The sequence below is a fragment of the Erinaceus europaeus genome, chromosome 7, assembly GCF_950295315.1.
Source record: "Erinaceus europaeus chromosome 7, mEriEur2.1, whole genome shotgun sequence".
NCBI lineage: Eukaryota > Metazoa > Chordata > Mammalia > Eulipotyphla > Erinaceidae > Erinaceus > Erinaceus europaeus.
The window spans coordinates 68,030,093-68,049,285 of record NC_080168.1 but is presented as its reverse complement, the minus strand read 5'-3'; the positions used below and the strand labels follow the sequence as shown (position 1 = coordinate 68,049,285).

Genomic DNA, 19,193 nt, shown 5'->3' with positions numbered 1-19,193 from the left:
ACGTTCTGTACCCCATAATGATCCTGGGTCTGTGCTCCCAGAGAGATAGAATAGGAAAGCTTTCAAGGAATGGGATGGGATATGGAACTCTGATGGTGGGAATTATGTGGAATTGTGTCCCTCTCTCTTTTTTTAAAGATTTATTTATTTTTTCCCTTTTGTTGCCCTTGTTGTTTTATTGTAGTTATTGTTGTTCTTGATGTTGTCGTTGTTGGATAGGACAGAGAGAAATGGAGAGAGGAAGGGGAGAGAAAGATAGACACCTGCAGACCTGCTTCACCGCTTGTGAAGCGACTCCCCAGCAGGTGGGTAGCCAGGGCTCAAAGTGGGATCCTTACGCTGGTCCTTGAGGTTTGCACCACGTGTGCTTAACCCGCTGTGCTGCCATCCAATTTCCCAATTGTATCCCTCTTATCCTATGGTCTTATTGTTATTTTTTATTTTTTAAATAAATTTCTTAAAAGACACATTTTGGTAGCCTGTGAGGTGGCACAATGGGTAGGACACTGGACTTTCTAGCTTTTGTTCAGTCCCCAGCATTATATGTACCAGAGAGCACCATACTCTGGTATTCTCTCCTGCCCCCCTTCTCTCTCTCCTGTAGTAAATAAGATAAATCTTAAAAAAAAAAAAAAATTGACTTCAGTTTAGCCTTGATGCACTATAACATTTTTTTTAAAGGATATATTTATTTTCTGAGAGAGAAGTTGAGAGAGGTCAGTATTGATACAATATCACTAAAAATCTGTTAAATGTGTTTCCCACTGAAATAGTTACTCCTCATTATCTAAGGGCTTTAATTTCCAGGGATGGCTCTCAGAATTTAAGCTGTCTAGGGCCAGCAAAATATGTCACCTGGATAGTGCACTGCTTTGTTATGTGAGCAACCCAGGCTCAAGCCCAGCCCCCATCACATTGAAGGAACTTTGGTGTTGTGAGCTTCTGTGTATTCTCCCTCCTTTCCTCCCTCCTTCCTCTTCCTTTCTGTTTCTATGTAAAAAAAAAATAATAATAATAAGTAGGAGATAAAAAAAAAAGGAGGATGGAAGAGGAGCAGAAAGAGGAGAAAGAAGCAGGGGAAGTATATGCTATCTAAATATTTTCTTTATTTTCCTTTAGGTGATATCTGCCAGCAGTTTACTCGGGAGATATTCAACATGTACCAGAATTATTCAAATTATAAACACTGGAAATTTGAACTTGTCAATTATGCACCAGCTGAATATGGTAGGCATGTTTAATGGTTTTGTCCATCAATGATACTGAAAATCATTTTACCTATGATCTTGCTTAGAACTATTGGAACCATTGAAAAACACTCTTTTTGGAGTCTGGTAAATAGTGATGCACAGCCATCAGCCATAATGACTTACTGTAGTCACATTTTTTTCTTATTAAGATTTTTTAATTAATGGGAGGAAGGGAAAGTGAGGGAGAAGTAGAGAGAGACAGAGCATTGCTCTGGCATATGTTGTTGGGACTATGTGTACACCTGATAGAGCTTAGGGAGGACTACCCCCATCCTTGGATGGATGTCTGAGAAGAACCCTCTTGGTTAGTCTCTCTCAACCGAGGTGAGCAAAGGAGAGAAGCTCAGACGTAGTTCTTTCCTTCTTGACTCTCAGGCCCACAGAAACCCCAGTACTTCTCCCCATTAACTGCAAGCCACATGGCCGTCTACTTTAAGATTCACTTACTCAAAGTCACCTTACTTTCTGATCACAGAAGAACACACCTTATCACACAATCCATCATACACCTCAGACCCCAGACAAGAGAAATTCCAAATTATATGGCTTTTCGATATCCATCTTCTTTCTGTCTCACCCTACTGGTTTAACACCTATGCTTCTCTCAGATACCTTTGGATAATTAAGTTGCTTACGTCATGGAGAATAACTGTCTTGTATCTCATCAATTCCTGTCATACCAGCCCCCTACCATAAGGGCAAGCTGATCTTTCAGAAACCTGTAATTTCTGACATATTTCAATAATTCCCTTTGTTTGGTTTTCTATTTAACTCATGTCCACCTGCTAATAAACAAGATCTGAGATCTGAGCATGCTTCAGGTATCCCTGGTGTCTTTTACTTTGTGTCATCCACTGTCGCGAGCGAGAAAGAACTGGTCCGTTACCTTTCCCTGGAGATCACCCCGCCAGAGACCCCAACAATATGTGACCTCGGGCATTGAACTCAAGACCTCATGCCTCAGAGTCCAGTACTACCTTCCAGACCACTGTAGCAGAGCTCTTCATTTAAAAAATATATATATTTTATGTTTCTTTATTTATTGACAGAGACAAAATGAAAAGTAAAAGAGATAAAGAGGGAGAAAGAGAGGCACCTGCAGCACTGCTTCACCACTCATGAAGCTTCCTACCTGTAGACAGGAACTAGGACCAGGTTTGTACATGATAACATGTGTGTTCCAGTGGGTATGACAGCAACTGGTCCCAGCAGTTCTTAACTATGAGAAGAGTGTAGAAGGGAGGCCTTTGGAAGGAATGTCTGTATTAGAGAGAGTGTTGCTTTGAAATCATTGCTGTTTATTACGCAAATCACAGATATTAGGGTTTTTACTTTAAAGAGCTATCATATATGTTTTACAATCAGCTAAACCAAGTGACTAAAGCTATAGTCAATATTTATGGGAACACAAAAAAAATCAATTATTTTTCCTATAAGTTATAGGTCCCAAGTTTTATAAATGCCAGAGTAATAACATTTATGTCTCTCACTCTTGAATCATGTAAAAATAAATCATTTATTTATTTATTTTTGATAAAGACAGAGAGGAATTGAGAGGGAAGGAGGATATAGAGAGGGAGAGAGACAGAGACACCTGCAGCTCTGCTTCACCTCTTGTGAAACTTTCCCCCTGTAGGTGGGGTCTGGGAGCTTGAAGTGAGGTCCTTGCATACTGTAATGTGTGCATTCAATAAGGTAGGCCACTACCAGCCCCAGTAAAATAAGTCTTTAAAAATTTTAAAAGTTTGTAGGTTCAGTCCCCTGCACTACCATAAGCCAGAGCTGAGCAGTACTCTGGTTTAAATATTACTACTACTACTACTACTACTACTACTACTACTACTACTAATAATAATAATAATAATATAAAACAAAAGTTGGGCCATGTAGCCCAGGAGGTAAAGCAGGATAAAGTACTGAACTCTGAAGCATGAGGTATTGAGTTCAACCCCTGGTACTGCATATGCCAGAATGATGCTCTGGTTTTCTTTCTCTCATAAATAATTTTTAAAGGAATTATAGAGAGGCAGAAAGAGAGCTTCCTTTAATGTGATGGGGTCCAGGCTAACACCTGGGCCATACTCATAGCAAAGCAGGTGAGCTATAAAAATGAGTTATTTTTCTGGCCCAATAAATATATGTTAAAAGGGGTTGGCAGCTGCAAGATAGCTCACCTTGATAGTGTGCCTGCAAGATATAGCAGAAAATATTTTTAAAAAACTTTTTAATACTTATTTTTTCCCTTTTGTTGCCCTACTAGACAGCAACTACTAGACAGGTGATAGAACATATGATGGGGCAGTTGAAGTGGATGAGTGTGATCACAGGGCATAGAAGGATGTTGAAGCACCTGGTGCAGAGAGGGCTAAGCAATGAGAGTCTGGGGAAAGCAGGGCCAGGTGGCAATAGTAGTGGAGAAGGCCAGGGAGTGGCTCCCAGGTGTACCCACATGCCCTCCTGGGCTGTCTCCCTCACTCTAATATTATTTTATTTAATAGTGCAGAGCAAAATTGACAGGGAGTAGGGAGGGAGAGGGAGAGGGAGAAAGAGAGAGAGAGAAAGAGAGAAGCATTGCTCCACCAGTCATGAAGCTTTCTTTCCTGTAGGTGGGGACCAAGGACTTGAACTCCGAGTCCTTGTGCACAGTAACATGTGTTCAACTGCCTAGCCCCTCTACTTCATTATTATTGTTGTAAATAAAACTTATTTCAGAAAATTTAGGAACAAAAAAAGGGCAACAACAACAAAGAACACAATAAAAAAAATCTGTTCTTGGATGGGGAGATAGATAGCATAAAGGTTATGCAAACAGTCTCATGCCTGAGGCTCCAAGGTCCCCGGTTCAGTCCCCTGTTAACTACCATAAACCATATCTGAGCAGGGCTCTAGTTGGAAAGAAGGAAGGAAGAAGGAAATCAGAAGAAAGGTAGGAAGGGAGAAAAGGCAGTTTCTGTTCTTCTGTTTCCCATATATATGGATGCTTAATATTTGGATAAACCAACATTGAGAATATAATGTTTCTTAAAAGATTTATTTGTAAGAGTGAGGAGGAAAGAGAGAACCAAAGCATCACTCTGGCACAAGCAATGCCAGGAATGGAACCTAGGACTCATACTTGAGAGTCTAACAATTTGTCCCTACACCACCTCCCCGGTCACTGGAAAAAAATATTTTTGTTTCTATTTTCTGTTCTCATCACATACAGGCCTTTGGATTCTGATCGTGTTCAAAACAGAATTCCTAACTATTTCTGGGCACTTTCTGCAGGTGGGCTGCACCATGCAGCTGCCCGGATTTCAGGCAACAACGTCTACAAGCATTTGAAGTATGAAGGTGGGATCCATCGAGTACAGCGTATCCCAGAGGTGGGCCTGTCCTCACGGATGCAGAGGATTCACACAGGGACAATGTCAGTCATTGTCCTTCCCCAGCCAGATGAGGTAAATCTCACCAGGAGGCACGGGGGACTCACCATTTCAGTGGAGAACATCTGTGATTCTCAAATTAGTCTCTCACGAGAAGTCCTTAATTCTTTTTCCCTATTTTGTTTTGACATAAACATAAGATCACTTGCTTTTATTTCTAAAGATGTACTTAGAAATTTTTTAATGAGAGGGGAAATGGAGAGAGAGAGAGAGGTAGGAATGAAGAGAGAAAGGGCAGGAAGGAAGGATGGATTCCAGAGCATCACTCTGTGAGGGACTGAACTTGAGAGCTCATGTTTGAGTCTAGCCTTTCTCCACTATGCCACCTCCCAAACCACAAGGGCAACTCCATATTCTCTTTTCTTTTTTTTTTTTTTTTGCCTTTATTGAGGTTTACAGTTGATAGTAAAATACAGTAGTTTATACATGTGTAACATTTCTGTTTTCCACATAACAATTCAACCCCCTCTAGCTCCTCCTCTGACATCATGTTCTTGGACCTGACTCTTTTTACACTGGCGCAAAACACCAATTCCAGTTCAAGATCTGCTTTCTGTTTTCCTTTTTAAAAAATATTCTATTATCTGTATTTATTTATTGGATGGACATCCAGAAATTGAGAGGGAAAGGGGATACAGAGAAGGATAGAGACTAAGAGACACCTGCAACACTGCTTCACCACTTGGAAAGCTGTCTTCTTGCAGGTTGGAACTGGGGGCTCGAATCTGGGTTCATGTACACTATAACATGTATGCTCAACTAGGTACACCACCACTTGGTCCTGTTTTCCTCTCTGTTTTATTTTACAACTTCTGTGAGTGGGATCAACCTATATTCACCATTCTTTTTCTGGCATATCTCACTTAAGATGATTCCTTCAAGCTTCATCCAAGATGAGGTGCAAAAGGTGAATTCATCATTTTTAATAGCTGAGTAGTACTCCATTGTGTATATACCCATATATCACAACTTTCTCAGACAATCATCTGATGTTCGGTACCTGGATTGCTTCTATATTTGGGCTACTAGAAGCTGTGCTGCTATGAACATAGATATAAACAAATTTTGGGGGGATGGGTGTGTTTGCTTCCTTAGGATATGGCCCCAGGAGAGGAATTGTAGGGTCATAGGGTAGGTTCACTTCTAGCCTTCTGAGAGTTCTCCAGACTGCTCTCCACAGAGCTTGGACCCATTTACATTCCCACCAGCAGTACAGTAGGCTTCCTTTGTCCCCACAACCTCTCTAGCATTTGTTGCTGCTTTCTTTTCTGATGTATGACATTCTCAAAGAAATGAAGTGGTAGCTCTTCTTTATTTGCATTTCTCTGATAATCAGTGAGCTGGAGCAATTTTTCACATGTATGTTGGCCTTTTGGATCTCTTTAGTGAATATTCTATTCATATTGTTTCCTCATTTTGGGGTGGTGTTTGTTTTCTTATTGTTGCATTTGGTGAGCTCTTATTATCTATATAGGCTGTTAGCCTCTTCTCTGATGTTTGGCATGTAAAGATCTTCTCCTACTCTGTGGGAATTTTCTTTGTTTGGGTGGTGGTTTCTTTTGCTGTGCAGAAACTTTTTAATTTGATGTCCCATTGGTTTATACTTGTCTTAGTCTTCTTTGTAATTGGATTCATTTTGTTGAAGGTGTCTTTAAAATTTATATGGAAAAGAGTTCTGCTAATATTTTCCTCTAAGTATCTGATAGTTTCTGGTCAAACATGCATGATGTTATTGATGTAGTAAATCACATTAATTAATTCACCTATATTGAACCAGCCTTGCATTCCTGGGATAAATCTCACTTGGTCATGATGAACAATCTTCTTAATATACTGCTATATCTTGTTGGCTAGAATTTTGTTTAGTACTTTCAGCATCTGTATTGATCAGAGATAGTGGTCTGTAGTTGTCTTTTTTTTGTTTCCCTATCTGCTTTTGGTATCAGGGTGATGCTGGCTTCATAGAAGGTGTCTTAAATCTTTTGAAAGAGCTTTCAAAGTAGAGGTATTAACTGTTTCCTGAAAGTTTTGTAGAATTCTTTTGTAAAATCACCCTGTCCAGGACTTTTGCTATTCGTAAGGTTCTTGATAACTGTTTCAATTACTTTGGCTGTGATTGGCCTGTTCATATTTTCTATTAACTCTGTTTAATTTTGGAAGTTTGTATGTATCTAAGACTTATTCATTTATTTCCGGTTCTCTAACTTGATGGCATGTAATTATTCATGGAAGCCTTGCTTCATACTTTGGATTTCTGTGGTGTCTGTTGTGACATTTCTTCTTTCCTTTACAATTCTATTTATTTATATTTATTTATATTTTAATGAGTGTGTCTATGGTTTGTCAATTTTGTTTACTCTTTTGAAGAACCAACATTTAGTTTCATTGATCTTTTGTATGGTTCTCTTAGTTTCATTGCTACTTACCTCTGCCTTAGTGATTTCAGTTTTTCTCTTGCTTTAGGGTTTCTTTGCTTCCCTTCTTCTAAGTCTTTAAGTGTATAGTAAGGTTGTTTACTTGAGCTTTTTTGTGTTTCCCAATATGTGCTTGTATGGCTATGAACTTCCCTCCTTTATTGTATCCAAAATATTTTGATAGCTTGTGTCTTCATTTTCTTTTTTCGTTTTCTTTTCTTCCTTTTTTTTTTTTAGCGCTTTTTTATTTCTTTATTGTGGAATTAATATTTTACAGTCAACAGTAAATACAATAGTTAGTACATGCATAACATATCTCAGCTTTCCACATAACAATACAACCCCCAATAGGTCCTCTGTCATCCTATTCCAGGACCTAAATCCCCCCCCCCACACACACACACACATACCCCTTTGCTGCAATACACCAACTCCAGTTCAGGTTCTACTTGTGTTTTCTTTTCTGATCTTGTTTTTCATCTTCTGCCTGGGAGTGAGATCATTCCATATTCATTTTTAAGAGTTGAGTAGTATTCCATTGTGATATATATACCACAACTTGCTCAGCCACTCACCTGTTGTTGTACACCTGGGTTGCTTCCAGGTTTTGGTTATTACAAATTGTGCTGCTATGAACATAGGTATACACAGATCTTTTTGGATGGGTGTGTTGTGTTCCTTAGGATATATCCCCAAGAGAGGAATTTCAGGATCATAGGGTAGGTCCAATTTTTTTTCTCTTACTTTTTTAATTTTTCTTTCTTTCTTTCTTTCTTTCTTTTTTTTTTTTTTTTTGCCTCCAGGGTTATCGCTGGGGCTCAATTCCTGCACTACAAATCCACTGCTCCTGGAGGGTTTTTTTTCCCTTTTGTTGCTCTTGTTGTTTATCGTCGTTATTATTATTTCTGTCGTTGTTGTTGGATAGGACAGAGAGAAATGGAGAGAAGAAGGGAAGACAGAGGGGGGAGAGAAAGACAGACACCTGCAGACCTACTTCACCACCTGTGAAAAGACCCCCTTGCAAGTGGGGAGCTGGGAGTTCAAACAAGGAAACTTGCGCTGGTCCTTAAGTCTTGCATTAAGTGCGCTTAACCTGCTGCCCAGCCCCCAGGGTAGGTCCATTTCTAGCCTCCATTTCTGACAGTTCTCCAGACTGCTCTCCACAGAGGTTGGACCAATCTAAATTCCTAACAGCAGTGCAGGAGGGTTCCTTTGTCCCCACAATCTCTCCAGCATTTGTTGCTGCTACCTTTTCTTTTCTTTTTTTTTGTTTTTAAATTTTACTTATTTATTAGAGACAGAAATTGAGAAGGGAATGAAAGATAGAGAGGGAGAGACAGATACCTGCAGCCCTACTTCACCACTCATGAAGCTTTCCCCCTGCAGGTGGGGACCAGGGGCTTGAACCCGGGTCCTTGTGCACTGTAATATGTGCACTTAACCAGGTCCACCACCACCTGGTACCGCTGCTAATTTTTCTGATGTATGATATTCTCACAGGAGTGAAGTGATAATCTCATTGTTCTCTTTATTTGCATTTCTCTGACAAAGACTTGGAACATTTATCATGTGTTTCTCAGCCTTTTGGATCTCTTAGGTAGTGAATATTCTGTCCATGTCCTCTCCCCATTTTTGGATAGAGTTATTTGATTTCTTGTTCTTGAGTTTGGCAGGCTCTTTATATATTTTCGCTATTAAACTCTTGTCTGATGTATGGCATGTAAAGATCTTCTCTCATTCTGTGATGGGTCTCTCTGTTTGGGTATTGGGTTCTTTTGCTGTGCAGAAGCTTTTTAATTTGCTGTAGTCCCATAGGTTTCTACTTGCCTTAGTCTTGTTAGTAAATGGATTCAAAGACATCATTGAAGATGTCTTTAGTATTTATGCAGAAAAGAGTTCTGCCACTGGGAGTATGGACTGACCAGTCAACGTCCATGTTCAGTGGGGAAGCAATTACAGAAGCCAGACCTTCCACCTTCTGCAACCCACAACGACCCTGGGTCCATGATAGAGGGATAGAGAATGGGAAAGCTATCAGGGGAGGGGATGGGATATGGAGATTGGGTGGTGGGAATTGTGTGGAGTTGTACTCCTCCTACCCTATGGTTTTGTTAATTTATCCTTTCTTAAATAAAAAATAAATTTAAAAAAAAAGTTCTGCCAAAATTTTCCTCTAAGTATCTGATAGTTTCTGGTCTAATATCCAAGTCCCTGATCCACTTGGAATTCACTTTTGTATTTGGTGAAATATAGTGGTTCACTTTCATCCTTCTGCATGTTCCAACCCATTTTTTCCAACACTATTTGTTGAAGAGACTGCTTTCCCCATTTGATAGTCTGGGTACCTTTGTCAAAGATTAGATGTCCATAGGTGTTGGGGCTTACTTCTGGGCTCTCAGTTCTGTTCCACTGGTCAGTGTGTCTATTCATGTTCCAGTACCAAGTAGTTTTGATGACAACGGCCCTATCATAGAATTTGAGATCTGGGAGTGTGATGCCTCCAGTTCTGTTCTTTCTTCTCAAGATGTTTTTGGCAATTCTAGGTCTTTTCTGGTTCCAGATAAACATGTGTAGCATTTGTTGTATTCTCCTAAAAAGTGTGCTTGGGATCTTGATGGGGATAGCATTCAATTTGTACATGGCTCTGGGTAATATATTCATTTTAATGGTGTTAATTCTTCCAACACCTGAACACGGAATATCATTCTCCTTCTTTGTGTCTTTTTCAATTTCCTTGAGTAGTAACTCATAATTTTCAGTATACGTCTTTCACTTCTTTGGTTAGGTTTATTCCTAGATATTTTATGGTTTATTGTTTCTTAGCAAAAGAAAGTGATTTCTGGATTTCATCTTCTTCTAACTTAGTGTTTGCATAGAGGAATGCCCCTGACTTTTGAGTGTTAATTTTGTAGCCTGACCCCTTACTGTATTGCCTGATGATTTCCAAAAGCTTCTTGCTGGATTCTTTAGGTTTTTCTTTGTATATTATATTATCATGTCATCTGCAAATAGGGAGAGTTTGACTTCTTCTCTTCCAATCTGTATGCCTTTAATTCCTTGTTCTTGCCTGATTGCTATGGCAAGAACTTTCAACAGTAATGGTGATAGTGGGTAGCCCTGTCTAGTACCTGATGTGAAGGGAAATGCTTCTAGTTTTTCAACATTGAGTATGATGTTGGCTGGAGATTTGCCTTATACAAACTCCACTCTCTTGAGGAATTTTCTTGCAGCCTTCAGCATCCTTTCTTTATCCTAATTCCTTTCCTTTCAAAATATAATGTGTCTTGGTATCTTTTAAGTTTGGGTTAATTCTGTTTGGGACCCTCTGGGCTTCTTGAACCTTTATGTCTTTTATATTGTCTAGACTAGTGAAGTTTTCAGCTATTATGTCCTCTAGAATGCTTTCTTCCCCTCCCTCTCTTTCTGCTCTGTTAAGCCAATAATGCATATATTATCTCTTGAAGTCATCCCATGTATCTCTGTTGTTGTTTTCAGTACCTCTTAATCTCTTTTTGAGATCTCTTACTTCTTTTTTAGTTTTCTCTAGTTTGTCCTTGATCTTACTAATTCTGTTTTCAGCCTCATTTGTTCTATTCTCTCTCCCCTCTACTATTTTCTGTAGTTCATCTATTTTATTATCCTGTCCTTAACTGTTTTAGCTTGTTCAGCTAGTTGTGTTCTTAGCACATCTATTTCAGATTTCAGTTCTCTAATAACCTTGAGATATTTAGTGTTTTCTTTTTCTTTATATTCATTGATTTTCCCTTTGGTTGCTCTTGTTGCTTTATTGTTGTGTGATTATTATTGTTGCTGTCATTGTTAGATGGGATAGAGAGTATTCGATAGAGAAGGGGAAGACAGAGGGGGAAAGAAAGATAGACACCTGCAGACCTGCTTCACTGCCTGTGAAGCAACTCCTCTGCAGGTGGGGAGCCAGGGCTTGAACCGGGTTCCTTACGCCAGTCTTTGCACTTAGTGCAAAAGCTGCAGTGCTATCACTGGACTCCCTGATAATTAGTGTTTTCTTCCAGAGTCTTATTTGTTGTTTCCACATTTCTGATGACAATTTAGTCAAACTCTTTACTCACTTCTGTGACTATTTCCTTAACTAGCATTTGTATGTTGACCTCATTATTCTCATATACCATTGGAGGGCTTTTAGCTGGACTTTTGTCCTGGTTTATTTCTCTAATATTTCTTCTTGTTGGTTTAACCATTCTTGTTATGTTATGAGGCCCATGTCTCAGTACTTTTCACGTTACTGATCACTCTTGCCTGGATTGACTTGCATCTAAGTAAGGTACTTAAAGAGTTCACAGTTGTGGAAATTGACAGTTGTTTCAATATTATTTCAGTCCCAGAGTTGGAGCACAGTGATTGTTAAAGCCTCTTTTGTGCTTTTCCTTCCCTGTAGGCTATGGGAGCCTGAGAGCTTTTAAACTATAAGTAGGCTTCTTAGCTTAATCAGTGACTCCTGACCAAGAGAGAAATCAGGGTGGGGGAGATATGATTCAGTGCTTATGGAAAGAGACTCTCACACCCCAAGGATCCAAAGCTGCAGGCTCAATTCAGCTCCTCTGCCAAGCCGGGTAGCACTGCTAGACCCTATGAGTTTCTAAACAAGTCCTGTTTATAGTCTGTAGATTCTGAGGCAATTATTCACCATGTTCTCAACAGGAGAACAACATAGAAAGGTTCCCACTATATAACCTAACTGTTAGGCCACCAAGGTGTAGATCTTCTCCTGAGTTTCCAGGTCAGTTCCCTGTTCCCTGATGTCAATACAGGGCCTTCCCCTGCTGTTCCAGCCTCTTGAGGGCAGTAGCAATGGAGACTCACAGTTGGATTTGGTGAGTCTTAGTGGAGTCCTCTCCTCCCATAAGCAGTCTTTTTGTTGGTAAAATAGAGTGGAGGTGGTGCCTCAACTGGTAAACTTCTGGACTGTTACAAGCTGCTCAATCTCTCCTTAGGCTCCTATCTGTCCACGAGCCACACGTGTTTGTACTCACTGGTGACTTGGTGGGTTCCCAAAGTCGTTATAGTCCTGTCTTGTTGTGGTCCCAGGTGGTCTCCTTTGTATTATTAGTTGACCCAGAAGAGGAGAGGAGAGAAGAGAAACACAGCTGCTGCTGCTTTTTACCCCTGCCTCCATGTCTTCATTTTCACTGGTCTCTTTGAACATTCTAATTCTTCTTTAATTTCCTGTTTGATGTAATAGTTGTTATGTAGTGCTGTTGATTTTCCATATTTTGGGACTTGTACTAATTATTTTTTTCTTGGTAAATGTTAATTTATTTCTACTGTGATATGAGAATATGATTGGGAAGATTTCAGTGTTCTTGAATTTTTTTTTTTTGCTCTTGAATTTATTGACACTGTGTTTGTGGCCTAATGTATCATTGAGAATGTCCTGTGTAGACTGGAATAGAATGTATTCTAATTTCCTAGGGTGAATGTCCCTGAAAATGTCCAGTAGTTCTAGTTTATCTCTCTCTTCATTAATTTCCCTTGTTTCTTCATTAATTATTTTCCTTGATGATCTGTCAAGTTGAGAGAGTGGAGTCTATGAGAAAGGAAAAGTCTTACCCGAGAAATGAGGCCAAGGAACTGACATTCTGTGCCTGACACCTCTGGACATATTATAACTAAAACAAATGGACTTGCTACGGCATGGCGCATAAGAAACTGATTGTGGAGCACTGGGAGCAGGTTTAAACAACTCAAGTCTTTATTAGGGCAATGAAGGGGTAAAGAACAAATATCTTAAGTACTACAAAATAAGCAGTTACCAGCTGGGGTTGGGAACAGGCTAGGCTGAGAAAGTGCGTGAATCAGTTACCAGAAGTTCAGCCCCCACATTCATTGTTGAAGTCTGAACAGTCCTGGGAAGCCTTAGCTGGAGTCATCATGTCCCACAGAAAGTGCCAGGAAATCAGGGGTAAGAGTTGGCCAGATCATGAGAAAGGTAATAAGCAAGGTTACAATTCACATACGTCCAAGTCTTGGAATAGAGCCATCCTCCACGCCATCTCTCTGTCCCGAGTACAGCGCCAGGCACTCCATACCCTCCTCTGCCAGCATCCAGTCACTACTTGCACTTAGGCAGAGAAGGCCATACTTCTGGCCACTTGCAAGTTCCATCAGGCTGGCGCCATCTCCAGCCAATTATGTTACACAACATGGATGCAGTCTGAAGTGAAACATGCTGAGGTGGTACTGGTTGCATTGATTGAGTTGGTATCAGCAGGTGCACTATCACTTGATATTCATTGGGAGAAGCATGCAGAAAAGAGAGTCTCACCCTAAAGGTTTCAGGACTGGGAGAAATAATGGCTTTATAGAGAAAGGGGAAGGTTCCTGCTGTCTCAGGGTTTAAGAAGACAATAATTAGTTAAAGCTATACCCAAATTATTTGGCATTTGGGTTCATTTTGAAAATCCCATTGTTAAGAATTGCTGTGGCATACAAGACCTCACCATAATTTATGTCCTTTTATGCTATTTACATATATTTGTATCTTATAGTAATAGAACACCACCAATTGCTTCTGTTCTCCCTGGTCTAGGCTTCTAGGAGATTTAATATTTCAAACAACCAGTCATTATTAGAAAAGTATTAACAGTGGTAAAGCCTCCCCCTCCATCCAGAGATTTTATTTGGGTGCCATACTCCCAATTCAGTCAGATTCTGCTTTGAGTTTCCCTTTCTGTTCTTCTTTCTCAACTTCTGTTTATGAATGGGATCGTTACATATTAGTCTTTCTGACTTACCTCACTTTACATAATTCCTTCTAGCTCCCGACAAAATGGGTCCGAGAAGGTGGGTTCATTGTTCTTAATAGCTATGTAGTGTTCCATTATATAAATATACCACAGTTTCTCAGCCACTCATCTGTTGTTGGGCACCTGGGTTGTTTCCAGGTTTTAACTATTATAAATTGTACTGCTATGAACATAGGTGTACACGTATCTTTTTGGTTGAGTGTTATGGAGTCCTTGGGATATATCCCTAGGAGAGGAATGACTGGCTTATATGGAAGGTCCATGTCTAGCCTTGTGAAGTTCCCCCAGACTGCTCTCCACACTGGTTGGACCAATTTATATTCCCACCAGCAGTGCAAAAGGGTTTCTTTGTCCCTAAAACCTCTCCAGCATTTGTTGCTGCTGTTATTTTTGATGTATGACATTCTCCCAGGGATGAGGTGGTATCTCAGTGTTGTCTTTATTTGCATTTCTGAGACATTCAGTGACCTGGAACAATTTTTCATGTGTTTGTTAGCCTTTTGTATCTCTTCTGTAATGAATATTCTGTTCATATCCTCTGTCCATTTTTGTAAGGGATCATTTGCTTTTTTGTTGCTAAATTTGGTGTGTTCTTAGTATATTTTAGTTATTAACCTTTTGTATGATGTATGGCATGTGAAGATATTCTCCTTTTAGTGAGTGGTCTCTTTGGGTGCTGTGGTGTCTTCATTTCATTCTCTCCCTCTGTCTGCTCTGTCTCTATCTAAAAATGAGATAAAATGAGATAAAATAATGTTCTGTTCTGTTCAGGTCCATGCTGAGCATGAATACTAATAAAAGTAGATACTGGGAAATATGCACAAGTGGCCTCCTGCATGATGCCACAGAGGGTAATGACAGCTCTACATTTCTGCACTTTATATAAGGGACAAGCTCTACTTTTAGTATTGAATAAAATCTTTTCTTCTTCCCACTTGTGATTGTTTCAGAAGTCCTCTAGGTGGGTGACAAGACTGGAAGCCTGGGGACTCTGGCCTTCACCTCTTCCAGTGCACCTCCTCAATCCTAGCGCCTCCTTCAGAAAACTAAAAGTTTGCTGAATAAGGGCAAGAGACTGGCGTACTTTAATGATGACTCTTTAGTCACTATCAGGCCACCCCATCCTCTAGGGCCCTATTTGGGGAGTTCTGAGATTCCCAAACAGACATGATGGGCCTAGACCTCAAATAAATCCCTCTCTCCATTGTTATTGTTCATCTCTATCAGGAATAACAAAATAGACCCCTTTTTGGTCCTGCCATAGGACCTTACCCTCAACTTGGATCAACAATGGAAGAGAATGTTCCTTCCTCCAAAGGGAGGATGGACAACATACTCTATGCTACACCTGAGGAAGATGGGTCGATATATTGGGGCAGCTTGGAATGTCATGACCACAGAATGTGAGCTCAGATCTACAGGGATGCAGAGGTCACATCGGCTCCTAAGCTGAATATGGGCCCCAGACCAAATCAAATTGATGGGGTTTACAGTCAATAATATCTATACCACACTCCCATATTAGGGAGCTACTCTCTTCTCTAATCCAGTTTTCTGTTCCTTTTCCAGCCATGACATCATCTCCCCAGACAATAACTTGGGTCCACCCGCATATTTCAGGGTCGGGGGAAAAAACTAATAACTAGTATAGCCACAGGCCCTTTTGAATATAACTAAAATATGCCTACTAGCTATCTACAATATGGAGGAGCCCTCCCCCCCCCAATTCTTCATCTGCACTATTGCAGCCTTTAGATACATGATGGTTCAACAATTTGTTTGGCTTTGTATGTTAATTCTCTTTTCAGCCACCAGGTTGTCCTGGAGCTCTGCTCCCCCAGAGCCCTACCCTACTAGGGAAAGAATGAGACAGGCTGGGAGTATGGATCAGCCTGTCAACGCCCATGTTCAGTGGGGAAGCAATTACAAAAGCCAGACCTTCCACCTTCTGTATCCACAATGACCTTGGCTCCATACTCCCAGAGGGTTAAAGAATAAGAAAGCTATTTTAAGCTATTCTTTAAGGAAAACTATCGGGAGGGGATGAGATATGGAGATCTGGTGGTGGGAATTGTATGGAGTTGTACCCCTCTTATCCTATGGTTTTTTCAGTGTTTCCTTTTTATAAATAAAAGAACGAAAGAAAGAAATCCAATGCTTTGGATTGGGGAGATAAAATTGTTAGTGGTTATGCAAAAAATCTTTCATGCCTGAAGCTCCTAGGTCCCCAGTGCAGTCCCCACTACCACTACCAGAAGCCTGAACTGAGCAGTGTTCTGGTAAAACAAAAAAACACCTCCCTCATTTAAGGCCTATTCAATAGTTCAAGAAGATTACATAGTATTACATGTGTCAAAACCCCTTTTCCAATATGGTCCCTTGGTACAAGTGATTTCACCTCTTAATTTAATGGCTGTGACATATCTTAATAGAAAACATTAGTTTATTTGAAAATGCTTAGAATAGGTTTGGGATTGAAATGTGTCATGTACATACACTGAGCCTTTTTTCCCAGGTAGATGTGAAAGTGGACCCTAACGATCTGCGAGTGGACACATTTCGAGCCAAAGGAGCTGGAGGACAGCATGTGAACACTACAGACAGCGCAGTCAGGCTTGTGCATGTCCCCACAGGTGAGCAAGTTCCTTTGCCTTGTGCTATTTACTTAATTAAAAGATTTTTTTTCTCGTTTGTATTTATTGTCTCCATCAGGGCTTCACTGTCCAAGCTGATTTTTTTTTTCAGCACAAAATCGTCCTCCAGTTCTGTGTGGGTGAGACTTCAACCTGGATCCTGTGCATAATAAAGCAGGCATACTATACCTGTGGATGGTTTTGTGGGTCTCCCATTTTTATTAATTTTTGTAAGAGGTCACAACTTCAACCCTCAGTACCATCTTATGTCAGAGTTAAGCAGTACTGTAGTCTTCCTCTTTTCTTCGTCTTTTGTTCTTTCATAATAAATAAACAAATGAATTATTTTAAGATGTTATTTATTATATTGCACCAAAGTAAAAGTTTCTGGGGTGGGGGGGGGGGAAGAGTACAGGTCCAAAAAGGATGATAGAGGACCTAGTGGGAGTTGTATAGTTATATGAATACTGGGAAATGTTATGTGTGTACAAACTATTGTATTTACTGTTGAATGTAAAACATTCATTCCCCAATAAAGAAAAAAAATTAAATGTTATTTTAAATTTAAAAATGTAATAAAAAGGGAAAAAATGTTATTTGTTAGTACAAAAAAGAGAAGCAGAGCATGACTATGTCATGCAATGCTGGGGATCGAATTCAGGACTTAATGCCTAGAGATCCATTGCCCTAGCCATTCTGCAATTCTAGAGTATAAATAGGTTATTTCATTTTTTTGTTGTTCTTGTCACCAAGGTCTCACTGTCTCCCTCTCTTTTTTTTCCATTCTTTTTAATATTTATTTATTTTTCCTTGTTGTTGCCCTTGTTGCTTAACATTGTTGTGCTTATTAATGTGATTGTTGTTGGATAGGACAGAGAGAAATGGCGAGAGGAGGGGAAGACAGAGAGGGGGAGAGAAAGACAGACACCTGCAGACCTGCTTCACCACCTGTGAAGGGACTCCCCTGCAGGTGAGGAGCCAGGGGCTCAAACCGCGATCTTTCTGCCAGTCCTTGCGCTTTGCACCATGTGCACTTAACCAGCTGTGCCACCACCCAACTCCAACTGTCTCCCTCTTTTAACACTTTTTAAATAAGATTATAATATAGTTCTAGCTTCGGTAGCACATATACTAAAATTGGCATGATACAGAGAAGATTAGCATGGCCCCAGCTCAAGGATTACACACAAATTAATGAAGCGTACCATATTTCTTAAAAAAAAAGATTATATAATATATGTACACACATATAAATAATTATAATCTTTTAAAGAGCCAGTTCTTTTAAAAGTTTTTTTTAATAATTATAATCTTTTGAAGAGCCAGCTGGGAGGTGGTTCAGTGTCAAGAGGTCTGGATTTGCATGTGTGGGATCCTAGGTCTGTCTAAACTCTGGTTCTACATATGCTGGAGCTCTTTTAAAAGATTTATTAATCAGTGAGGGAGAAAGGGAGGATAGAGAGAGAGGAGAAACACTATAGCATCAGTCTGGAACATGTGATGCTGGAGGTAGAATTCAGGACCTCATGCTTGAGTCCAAAACTCTAACCACTGTGCCAGCCTCCAGGGCTGCAGATTGGCTTTTGCAAAGCACTGCTCCTCTATGCACGGAGTCCCTCCCATTGCCTGCCTGTGGTGTTCACTTGCAGTGTGGAGGATCAGACCCCCAGCCACATGCTATATAATGTATGTGCTTTACTCCCTTCTGGTCCTGAGTTTGATCCCTGGCATTGCATATACCAGAATGATCCTCTCATTCTCTCTCATGGGTAAAAATGTTATGTTATGTTATGTTATGTTATGTTATGTTATGTTATGTTATGTTATGTTATGTTATGTTATCTTATGCTTTTAAGAAACTTATGTTATGTTTTCTTTTTAAGAAACAGACAACCTGCACCTAGATTTAGGCTGGTAACTGGACTCAACAGTAGGCCAGGCCCATTTAAAATCCAGAATCAACAAATTTAGAACCAAGGCAAAGAGGAGAATAGTCACTACAGTCTTTTTATTAAGACACTTCTTCTTCTAGCATTTGCCCTTCTTCCATAGCCAGTTAATGGCTTTGAAAGTGACTGGGATCCATGTGGATTCAGTCGGCTAGGAAGGATCGTCAATTTCCCCAATGAATGGGTACTCATGGGATGCACCACGGGAAGGTCGATCCAATGCATCACTGAGTAGCTTCTTTGCATTAGTCTCTCTATATAAAGTTATTTTCAACATCTCTGTATTTATGATTGAAGTGGGTCAAGCTGACTTAGTTCTCCTTGAGCCAGACAATGTGTGTATCTACATTTGGGTCACAATACCCTGCTGTATGTTGATCTTTGAAAGTAAATGAATATGCTGGGATGGAATGGGGAGGCAGAACTTGGGGAAAGAATCATCGTCATCCATAGGTGTTGCTACATTCAGCCTTCACATAGGAAACACCTCAAGATATCAGTATCAGAGCATCCAATTACAAGTATTTTTTCAAGATTTATTTTACTTTACATGTTTATTGAATAAAGACAGAGAAACAGATGGTAGGGGGAGGTAGAGAGAAAGACACCTACAGCACTGCTTAGCCGCTTGTGAAGCTTCCTTTTTGCAGGTGAGTCTACAGTTATTATCATCTTAAGCTAGGTACCATTTCTTTTTTTTCTTCTTTAATTTCTTTATTGGGGAATTAATATTTTACATT

The 19,193-nt window shown here is 39.9% G+C and overlaps 1 protein-coding gene and 1 non-coding gene across 8 annotated transcripts in view; both read left to right on the top strand.

The window, feature by feature from the left end:
- The window catches only part of MTRF1 (mitochondrial translation release factor 1), a 103,098-nt gene that overhangs the window by 76,854 nt on the left and 7,051 nt on the right, over nucleotides 1-19,193 (top strand). For 6 of the 7 annotated variants that reach the window (XM_060194698.1, XM_060194699.1, XM_060194697.1 and 3 more), the window contains 3 exons: nucleotides 1,120-1,227; nucleotides 4,518-4,690; nucleotides 16,387-16,504. In XM_060194698.1, the coding sequence (XP_060050681.1) occupies nucleotides 1,120-1,227; nucleotides 4,518-4,690; nucleotides 16,387-16,504 (399 nt within the window). The remainder of the gene's footprint in view (nucleotides 1-1,119; nucleotides 1,228-4,517; nucleotides 4,691-16,386; nucleotides 16,505-19,193) is intronic. The other variant, XM_060194702.1, reaches the window with a different exon arrangement.
- Nucleotides 17,612-17,718, top strand: LOC132539613 (U6 spliceosomal RNA). The gene has a single exon (XR_009550951.1). It is a non-coding gene; the product is annotated as a U6 spliceosomal RNA (small nuclear RNA).